Here is an 11044-nt window from a genome sequence, read left to right on the forward strand (position 1 = left end):
GGGGTCTTCATGATTTGCAAGGAGCCATGAAGCCATTTATTGATCCACAAAGCAAAGTTTCTATACTTTTTCTATTGCTACTAAAAATAGCGCACCAATAATATTCATGTAACTAAGGTATATTGCTTCATTGTAACTAGATAACATTCTCAATCTAGGCCTCCTTTAAGCTAGCCAGGTAGATACAATATTTCCCGCAAATCCCCATAGACCTGCAGGCTAAGCACTCTGTACCAAGCATCTTCTTATCTTTTGCATTCCTTCTCCAAAATCCCCATCAGATAGGCCTTTTCATCCTTATTTTATTGTTAATGCACTTGCAAGACATTAATAGAGCTGTTGGTAAGCAAAGGTTTGCTGAGTACCCGCCAATTACTAAAAAAGCCCAAACAAACTCCTTCTGTTTCCCGTGATCCTTTCTCAGGAAATAAACACTGAAATTGATAATCCATCCATTGAGGGAATTTTGAGTGTAAGTGCTCTTACACAGAAAATCTCTGTGTTCGCTTATGCTTTGCATACATTAAGAAAATAGGTGGGGACAAAATACATTTTGAGAGCTGCTTCTCTCCCTCTTTTTCCAGGAAATGAACATCTCACTGACACCTCTCCTGTCACTTCCTCAGTCACCAACTGAAGCAGAGACTTCCAAACTTCCATTGGCAACAGAGGTAAACCAGCCTAATTTTGCCGGGGCTTCTGATAAATTACAAAAGATCTTCGTGCTGAGCAGCAGTCCAACTCAATTGTTTGGCAGCTCTTAGAATGTTTTAAAAATATTTATTCAAAAATGCACATGCCCCTAACATGCTATTAGCAGAGTTTTGGGGTCAGTAGATGTGTTGTTGAGCTACATGCTGAGTTACTTTGTCCTTTAATTCTAGGAAGCCCAACCTGATGGATCTGCAGCACAGAAGCAGGGTAAGTAGAAATGCAAAGAAAACCCAGTTCCTTGTGTGCTGCCAGGGAATTTTGTGTGTTATATGTGGCAGACACCATCAAGGGTTCACACTGATTAAGTACCATGATTTCCTCTACTTTGCTGAATTTAGGAATGGCTTAAGAAACTCTAAACAGCCATTGCCTAGAACTCAAGACAGCAGCTCAGCAGAGCACAAGCAGTATTTTGTTAGGGATCTCCCATCTGGAGTGATGAATGGAATGATGATCTTTGAGGGGCTAACCCCTCCTGGAAGGAAGCACCTCCCTAATCTGGTGCTCAGAGATCACAGGGTAAAATATGCTACAGGTCAGGCAAATAAACACAATTATTTCATTTTTGATTTCCAGAGCAGGCTGGTGAAGCTTCAGAAAGTTTGCTGAGTTCTCAGCCAATAACATTGTAAGTTACCAGACTCTGTTCCCATCTCTGCTGGGCAGTTACTTAAAAGAACCTGGAATGCACAAAAATTTGGGTTATCGGTCAGATTTTCGTCAGAAAACTTCAATGAAGGGAATTTTCACCAACAGAAAAATTACTATTTCTTGATGGACTCGTGACATGGTTTAGGTTGGAAATGATCTTGACGATGAAATGCTATAGTTAATCCAACAACAGTAAGTGCACTAAACCATGTCATGATTACAATGACTGTGTTTAAAACCCAAACAAAATAAAAGTGAAGAAATAGCCCCCAGGTCTTCATGCACCAGACTGAAATTTTTGTCTTCTTTTAATTTGTGGTGCTTTTAATCCCTGGTGCATCTTATCATACTTTGTGCTTGTGAATCTACTGATAATGGCTTGGACTGAAGTAAATGCTAAGGGATATCAGCTGAGTCAGCAAAGCTACAGCTACAAAAACTGTGTCAATCCAGCAGTGAGATCCTGTTTGCATTGTTTTTCTCCCTGGGTGTGAGTTGAAGGTTTGATTATACCCCAGAGGGTTTTTAAGCTGCTTCTTGATTTTTGGAACATGGCAACGTGTTCCTCTGGCCTTCTGCCCCCAGTGCCCAAGCGCAGGGTTTGGGTTTATAGTTTGGATACTGCCATGTCATTGGAACAAGTCAATAACATTTCCCCCTGCTGCTGTCTAATTTTGTCCTCCTGGTGCCTTGCAGATCTCCCCAGCCCCAGCAGGAGAAAGAGGCACCAGCCCAGCCCAGCAGCTCAGAGCCAGGGAGCTCCAGGGAGAGCCAGAGTTCTGCAGCCTCTGACAGCTCCAGTGAGAGCAGTTCCAACTCCAGTGAGAGCAGCTCCAGCGACAGTGAGAGGAACTCCAACTCCAGTGAGAGCAGCTCCAGTGAGAGCAGCTCCAGTGAGAGCAGCTCCAACTCCAGTGAGAGCAGCTCCAGTGAGAGCAGCTCCAGCTCCAGTGAGAGCAGCTCCAACTCCAGTGAGAGCAGCTCCAGTGAGAGCAGCTCCAGCTCCAGTGAGAGCAGCTCCAGTGAGAGCAGCTCCAACTCCAGTGAGAGCAGCTCCAGCTCCAGTGAGAGCAGCTCCAACTCCAGTGAGAGCAGCTCCAGTGAGAGCAGCTCCAGCTCCAGTGAGAGCAGCTCCAGCTCCAGTGAGGACAGCTCCAGCGACAGTGATGAGAACCTTCCAAAGGTGAGAGCAGAGACCATGGAGAGGCTCCCACAGCCCCTGCCCACTGCAGGCTGGTGCCTCAGGAAGGAAGCAGATGTTGTACTTCTCCTCTGTTACCAAATTCTGCCTGATTGATAAGATCCCTCTCACTCCAGTGAAGGCTTAGCTGTTTGCCACAGGCTGGTTTATGGTTTTTTATTCAGCAGATATCCATCCATGGTGCTCAAGGAGCAAGTTAGTGGAGATGGCCTGTTATTTTAGTCAGTTCTTCACAGGCCAAAGCCCAGGATTTATGAGCTCTGGGCAAGAGTCCCTGGGCTCTGGTGAGCTGTGCTAGAACAGAAACAGCCCAAAAAGGCCTCAGCCTTGAATCCTTTTCTCTCTTCGTTGGCAGCCTGAACCACCAGCTAATAGAAAGTGGCACCTTGATGTCCTGATGGCCGAGGCAAAGCGAAGAGCAGCTCCAAGAGAGGGTGCCAGGGAAATTGCCCGTGGGAATGGGCCTGAGCAGGGGGACAAGCAGGAGCAGGGCAGCAGCAGCAACTCCTGCCAGAAGAGCAGTGGCCAGGTGGCTCAGGCTCCTCAGCAAGCTCATCTTCAGACTAAGCAGAGCTGCCTGGAGCCTCCTGGGCTCGCTGAGGAGACCTTGCCCAAGGAGTCTGTGGCTACCAAAAGACCTGGAGAGCCCCTGGAGCATGAAAAATCCAAAAGAGCGCGGAAGGAGGAGAGTGAGCCTGGTCCTGTGGAGGTGACAGAGCAGTTATGGAAGGATCAGCTGAATAAAGACCCAAAGCTGGCACTTGAGGAGCCCTCTGAGGACAGAAAGGACAAGGGCTCCCCCCAGGCCAACACCAAAGGCTTTTTGGAGCCTGAGCTGCTGGGAGATGCTCTGGAATGTGATGCCCTCATCCCCAATGGGCACAGGTCTGGGGATTTCCACCAAGAGAAAGTGCCCTCACCTCCTGGGGAGAAGAAATTGTTCTTTCCTCCAAGGAAACTGGACTTGAAGAGAAAAGAAATGGAGAGTCCTGAGGAGTCCCCCAGAAAGAAGAAGGTGAGAGGGGCAGAGGGAGGTGGGTTTGGACAATGACCAAGGTGGTGTTTGAAAAACCCGTGTGGAGATTCCCTTCATAGGTTGTCACTAGAGCCATGATCCTTCTCCTCTAAAGGTTGCTCCAGTGTGTTGTTTTTTGCTGTTTTCAGCCAGAATCTGCCAAACTAAGTTGTACTGGTCTGTACTTTATGTGAACTTTCAAGACCTGACTGGTTTTTTTCCCTCTTTTTTCTTTCTTTCTCTTATAGAGAAGACAAGGGGGACACTCCCAGAAAGAGAAAGAAGTGAGAAAAAAAAATCCCCCCAAAAATGCCAACCTTCTGCTAAGAAAGACTCCAGGAAGCTGAAGTGAGTGTGCAGTGGTGGGATGTGTAAATCTAAGTCTCCCTTCAGAAGGGTAAGATGAAGAACTGTATCTCCTGTCCAGACACTTGAGAGTGTGCTTCTCATTTTGTGTGCCTTCTGCAACTTCAACTGCTGCAGATTGGCCCTCACGGTGCAGAAAGCAGCTCTGCAGGTGTGGTGGGAGAGGGTAGGGAGCCTTTCCCTTCTGGCATCCTCTGAAAGCTCAGAGGCATTGGGGGTGGTGTTTGGCTGGGGGAAGGGATGTTCCAATTGTGGTAGGAATGGAAAAGCTTTAATTCTGGAGTTCCTTCCTGCCTTTTCCTCAGGGGAAATGAGCACTCTTAGTCATGTGCTGGCTTTTGGGGTGGGAGGGGTAGGAGGTGTTTTTGGGCAGAGGGGGCTCTGGGATGGTGCTGTGCTCTGTGACAAGCTGTCCTCAGCTGTGCCAAGGCAGAGCAGCTGGAGAGCACAGGTGCAGGGAGTGGGGACCAAAGGGAAAGGTGGGTGCTGAAAGGGGAGAGGACTGTCCCATGCACAGCAGAGTTAGCCCCACATCTGAGCCTTCTCACTGTGTTTAACTCCATTTCTTCCTCTTCTGATGCTGCAATGCATGAGCTGGAATTCACTGCCTGGTATATTCTTGGAAACTTTGAGAAGCTGACTAAAAATGGTGGAAATGAGCAGTGGTGAAAGAAGGTTGAGAGCTATTTGGTGCTGCTTCTTGCTGCCAGAGTTCCCTGGTCATTCTGATTTCAGATGATCAGAAATCTGCCAGGCTGCTGTGTTATTGAATGTTGAAGTCTCTGCCAATTCAAAGTCCCTCTCACTTGAAGCCTCTCAGCTTTGGAAGTGTTGTCTAGTTGAGACACTGACAAGCACTGGTACAGGATGTAGCCAAGTTTTTAAGAACATTATATGTGCATCATATTAATGAATTTCCTTCTCTTGTCCAGAGCATCAGAAGCTTCATTCCAAACTGAGAGGAGGAATGTGGTGCTGCCACCACTGCTGGACATGACTGCTGCACAACGTGCACCAAACTGGACACGACGACCTGAAAGGGACCCAGAACCGAGACTGACAACCTGGACCTGGCTGCCATGGACAGCCCTGCCAGGAACCAGAACCTGCCTGCCATGGACAGCCCTGCCAGGAACCAGAACGTGCCTGCCATGGACAGCCCTGCCAGGAACCAGAACGTGCCTGCCATGGACAGCCCTGCCAGGATCCTTTGCCAAGCACAGGAAAGTGGAGGAAGATCACAAGGTGCAATCCCAGGATATCAGCATGGGTATCCAGGAGAGCGGGTTGGAGGATTCCTGCAACCCATGTGTGCTGTGTGTTGTCTTCGTCCCCTCAGATAAGTAACTATTTCTGAGCAACTGCAAATGCAAGACTGGTGTAAAAAGGAATGTGTTTACAAAAAGAAAGGGTGGCTTGGTTAAAAAATAAGATAGAGCAAACCTCTGGGTGTGGCTGCAACCTGGGCCTGAAGTTTTACAGCTTACTTAGAAAATTGTTCATAACCCTTGCATCTTTGCATTTCTGGGTTATAAAATTGGATTTTCCTGGCTGGTTTTTTTTTTAAATTGGGCTGTTTGCTGTTGGTTTGTCAGCATTTAGGATGTTTGGGGGAGGGTGGGCTGTGAGTTAGGCCAGGGTGTGCCTGGGAAAAATGAAATTTTCTCTGGAAATTTAGAAAAGCCAGGCTTTGGAGTTGCTTTAGGCATCTCTCTCTGACCAGCTTTCTCTCTCTGTGTTTTTTCAGGGATCTGCAGGGGATGAGAAGAATCCTTTCCCAGAGATTTTTCTGCCAAATGAAGACAAGACAAGAAGTTTGAAGGGTGTTTGTTTCACAGCCTTGCCTGCAGTTCCTGAAGACAGAATTTATAGTGACTCTGCCTGGAACCCAAGTACCTTTACTGGGTCTCCAGGATGTAAATAGTTCCATGTTCTCTGTTTTTTTGGATAGTTCCATGTTCTCTGTTTTTCTGGAGTTTCAAAATCAGTTCTGTTTTGTTTATTTTCTTACTGTTCAATGCAAAGCACCTGCATACTTTCATGTTTGTTTTAAGTCAAGTTTTAGGTTCTCTTCGTTACCTTAGGAAGACTTTGTGGGTTTTGAGGGTGATGCTTTTCTGCCTTGCAAAAGAAGAGATGGGGGGTGGTACCTGCCTTTAAAATGACCAAGTGCAATGAATTTTCTGAATGGCCCTGTGTGCTGATGGTCTGTGAATGTTGAATATTATGAATAACTATTATGAATAACTAACAGGACAATATTCACACCTCTCCATGACAGGAAATCTGCACTCAGATTGTTACTGAGGATCTTGCTCAGTTTTACCCTTGTCAGAGCCAAGTTTGGGTGGCAAAATGACACCCAAGGTGTGGTTGGAAACAGCTCTGCCTGTCTCCTGTGCTGGAGGGATGGGACTTACAGGGAGGGTTCCTACTTGGGCTGCTTTTTGGCATTTGGGTTGGTGAGGGTGGGAAACTGCAATGGGATTGGGCCTTGTTGTGAGTCTGAGAGCTTCCAGGGAGAGGAATCTCTTCTGATAAAGGAGGGATTGAGTGGCTGAATGTGCAATGTAAGGCACATTTTTCATTTGGGTATTTGCTGCAAGCACTGGTGGTCCCAGTGAATGTCCAGGAGCAGAATTTGGTACCAAAGTAGGGAGTCCTTCCTGTGGGAGAGGGCTTGGGCTCACTCTCCCACAGGAAGCCACACTCTAGGATGGGCCCAGTGACTCAGAAACCTGTCAAGGGAATCCAAAAGTGAATAATGAGCTGCTTGCAAGCACTTTTCCCTTGCCACACTAACAGTGGAGGCAACATCCACAGCATTGGTGTGCTCAGCTGACGCCCTTCTCTTCCCAGAGATTTCCTGGAAATTAATCTGGTAGTATGGCTCAAGGGGTTATTTTTTACAGAGAAGTCACGCTTCTGGGAAAAAAAAAGAAAACCCCAAACCCCTCCAAGTTCTGCAGTCACCTTTGTTGACTTGGATGGGCTTTGGATCAATGATATTCATATATTTAGAGTCAGATCCAAAAAGTGCTAAATAAAAGGTTTTATTTGTACAAGTAGTTTCATTGTCCCTGCAACACAGCTGAGGAGCTTCCTTTCTCCAGTTGTATCTCCTCATATTACTCCACAATCCACTGCATTCCAATATGAAAGCAAGTTATTGGTAATGGTCAGCAAATGGTCAATAAAACATGGATTTTATGTTCATTTCATTAAAAGCCTCAGTGCATTTCAGGGATAAGCTGCCCTAATGGCCAGAAGGAAGGTCCATGTTCTCCCTCCCCATTTTACCTATCAAACCTTTTTTACTCCTTGTCCCTGGAGTTATCCCTGCCCACAGCAGGAGGGTTGGAACTAAAACCATCTTTAATGTCTCTTTCAACCCCATCTATTCTGTGATTCTATGAAATAATAGAAAATTTTAAAAAATCTATTGTATTTCAACCACAAACCAGCTCAAGGACCTGCAAAGGGTCAGGAAAGATGCTCATTGTTTTCACTTGGACCTATTCTAGGACATGAACAAGATGAGTTTTTTACCTGTTCATTTTGTCTGCCAGCTCTGACCTTCTGTCAGTGAGGAAAACTTTAATTAAGGGCAGTAAGTGACCTTCTGACCAAAACCAATGAAGCAGCAGCACAGACATGCAGAGGTGACTGTTTTGCCACTCCCAGAACAGCCAGAGCTCCATAGCTGCCTGCTTAGAGCAGAGTTGCATTAAAATGCCACCAAGTGGCAGCAACACCGGCCTCGAAGACTGAGCCAAGGAGGAGTTACAAGTTTTCATCTCCTGGCTGGCTGTGCTTTATTTGCTACCAGTTCCAGTAGAGGAAATGTGCAAAGCTTTAGAAAACAAATACAGATGTGGTAAAAGTAGCCAGCAATAAAAATTGAAGTGAAATATCTGAACATAGCACTTGGGTTTGCAAAACTCTGCACTACAGTGATGCCAAAATAGTCCCAAGAACAGTTTTAATCTAAATAAGGACAGAAAGACCCATTTGACTGTGGGAACAATTTAGAGTTAAGAATTTCCCAGTAATTTGTTCTAATTAGGCTTGAATGGGCTAATTGGCTGAATTTTTATCACCTGTTCACAACTTGTTTGTGAAATGAACCTCGGTGACATTTGATGTGGGAGTCACAGTCTCCCCACAAGGGATCCTGTTGAGCATCCTGCAGCTGTCCCAGCAGGCACAGCACACCAGGTCGTGCTTCTTGTTCCCATCCTGGTTTGGGGGACTAGGTTGGGCTAGAGCTGAGAAACCATGCAGTCAGTGCTGCATTCTGAGCGCCTTGGTTTTATCTTTGGCAAACCTTTATTTACTCAGGAGTTTCCCTGGGTTGGTGGGACCTCAGCTTGTTCCCTAGTGATTGCTGTTTGTCGATTTTTTTTCTTTTTTTTTGCTTCTTGATGTGTGTTTCATGCAGCTTGTTTCCAACTCCTAGACGAGATGGAAACACTCTGCAATGAAAATATTGCTGCAAGTGGAGGTAAGGACACAGAAATGAGGTCCTGCAACCAGGACATAGGCAGGCACCCTGATTTTAAGGAACTGCCCACAAAAAGCTCAGTTTTCTGTGGGGCTACATCCCCCTCTGCAGACAGGCTTTTGTAGTTGGAATAATTTTCCCAGCCGCTGTTCAAACAGGAAGCCTGCAGTCTTTCTGATAGGAGTGCTCGCATGTATTTGCTTTAGGGTTTAAAATATGCAAGTATCACATGGTTTGCCTTCTAAAGTTTTCTGCTCTTAGCTGAGTATTTTAGCAGGATGCCGAATCCAAAGAGTTTTGCTGGCAGCATGGCCCTATCAGGAATGAGATTCCATTGGGAAAGAGGAGTATTAAATAGCATTTGAAGCTGGGAAAGAATAACCAAATGGACTACAATCCCCTTTGAACATAAATAAATAAGGCGTGGGCAGTAGGGGCTCCTATCACTGTCCCTCACCATGGAGTGGGGGGGATATTCCTTTCTCATCACTGTCCCCTTACTGGAACTTAGCAGCTTGGAAGTTTTAAACTTTTTGTGCTTTTTGACACTGACTCTTAGGGGAATACTACTTTTGACTTTTGAAGAGGTTCCAAATTTGAGTAATAAAGTTAAAGTCATGGGTGTGTAGCTTGAATAGAAGTGTGTGGTGTCACATGGTGAGGGGTTTAGAATTGAGGGTTTTTAGAATATAGTAATAGGTATGGGACAAGATGGAGGTTCTTAGGCTTTATCTCTTTCCTCCTTTTTTTCTTTGTTTTCATCCTTTCAAGTAGTAGCTTTTACTTAGACAGAAAATCCCTCAGTGCAGGTCAAAGGTGTTTGGTTATTAGGTCAAAAGCATAAATAATATAGGTGTTAGCTTTTAATTGGACTTTTTAGCTTTTAAAAAAACCTTGTAACTAAGTAGATTAATCTCCATTTTGCTCACTTTTAACTAGTAGCTAGAAGTGTTGCAGAACTCTCTGTACTTTAGATATGATTTAATGAACAACCAAGTCGAAACGAAAAATTCATCTCCTTCATGTTTTAATCTTGACTCTAAGTGAAGACCAAAAAGTACCTTTTTACCCTTTCTCTGATTTTACCAGTTCCTGAGGATTTGGTTAAAAAGGATCATTGCCATTTGAATCCTGACCTGTCTTGGCTGTTTCCAAAGTAATGAAAGTCTGTCATTAGTCAAAAGATTACAAAGCTGCCTCTTGTCTAAACCAGAATTTGCCGGTTTAGATAGGTTTGATAAATGCACTGTCCTGAACCTAGAGGCCTTTTCTTGTGATGGCTTAGCATGGGAGATCCTTAAAGATCGCGTTTTCTGTCTCCCTGTCTTTCTGTCTTCCCACGCGAGCCGAGCCCCGCCCCCGTTGCCATGGTAGCCGCTGTGGCGGGAGCGGAGGCCACGCCCCGGCCAGAACCCGCCCCGCTCCCAGTGCGGAACTGCCGTGGCGGGAGAGGAGCGCGGTGAGAGCGGGGCGGGGGCACAACGGGCGGCTTGGGGGGAGAACCGTGCGGGTCTGGGCTGGAGAGGCACTGAGACCACCGCGAGATCGTGGGGGCCGGAACAAAGGGCACTAGCCACACGGCGGGGACATCGGGAGGGACATGGGTGGGAGCCAGGACGAAGTGGGAGCGCTGGGGTGACACTGTGGGTTCATGGCGCAGGGAAGGATGGGGGAGCACTGGGGGGACCCAGCCCCAGGGTAGAGGTGGCACTGGGGTGACACTCGGGAGTCTCATGGTAGGGTGGGGTGCTCTAGGTGGGCACTGGGAAGGCTCAGCCCCGGGACAGGGTGGGGGGACCGGGGGCACCAGGAAAACCCTCGTGGTGGGCAGTGACCCATCTGTTATGAACAAGTTCATAAGTTTTAGCTTTTTATGTTAAGCTTTGCCCTGTTCTGGTTGTTAATTGATGTTAGTTGTTAAATGTTAAATTGTTGGACCCCATTTTGCCTCAGCCCCCACCCTGTCTCACCCGTGTGTCTCTTTCCCTCCATCGAGTGTGCTGCTGCTGCTGCTTCCCTGAAAATGGCGCCTGGAGGAGGGTGACATCATGGACCCGCATGCAAATGAGGGGAGTGCAAGGGACACTGGGATATTTTTGGACTTAACACCCCTTAGGACAATGAGCCCAAATGACACCTGGAGCTAAAACCAGTGTCCCCAGGCTGGGAAAATGATGTGAACCACCCTGAGCTTCTCGGATTTACCACCATGATGTAGGAAGCGCCCCACCAACATGACACCCCTAGACCATGCACAGACTTGGTCTTCCCAGGGATTCCCGTCGAGGAAGGAAGCCCCAGCTGTACCTGTGAAGGACAGAGCTGCACTCTTCCACCTCCTGGCCGTCCATAGGGAGCAGCAGTGGCATGTGCAGCCCCAAGGGTTCCCCATCCAAGCTGAACTCACTAATAAAGGCCTTTCAAAGGAGCAAGTCTCCTGACCCATTTATTTCACTTGGGGGCTCATCTGGGATAGCCACACCCGAAGAGGACCAGGGACGGGACGGCCGCCTGCCCCACGGAACCTCGAGGGACAGCTGGCTATGCTGGACCAGGAGATCAGCTCGGGACAACGGACCAGAGGAGCGCCAGG

At 47.1% G+C, this 11044-nt stretch overlaps 1 protein-coding gene and 1 long non-coding RNA gene across 2 annotated transcripts; both read left to right on the plus strand.

Moving 5' to 3' along the window:
- Window positions 1–581: 581 nt before the first annotated feature.
- On the plus strand, window positions 582–2164 carry LOC117004640. Its single transcript, XR_004419658.1, has 3 exons — window positions 582–671; window positions 885–921; window positions 2062–2164. It is a non-coding gene; the product is annotated as an uncharacterized LOC117004640 (long non-coding RNA).
- Window positions 2165–2481: 317 nt separating this feature from the next.
- Window positions 2482–3617, plus strand: LOC117004875 (translation initiation factor IF-2-like). Its single transcript, XM_033075996.1, has 2 exons — window positions 2482–2548; window positions 2922–3617. The coding sequence occupies exon 2, from the start codon at window positions 2964–2966 to the stop codon at window positions 3615–3617; it is 654 nt and encodes a 217-aa protein (XP_032931887.1). The 5' UTR covers window positions 2482–2548; window positions 2922–2963.
- The last annotated feature ends 7427 nt before the right edge of the window (window positions 3618–11044 follow it).

The sequence above is a fragment of the Catharus ustulatus genome, chromosome 18 (assembly GCF_009819885.2).
Source record: "Catharus ustulatus isolate bCatUst1 chromosome 18, bCatUst1.pri.v2, whole genome shotgun sequence".
Classification (NCBI taxonomy): domain Eukaryota; kingdom Metazoa; phylum Chordata; class Aves; order Passeriformes; family Turdidae; genus Catharus; species Catharus ustulatus.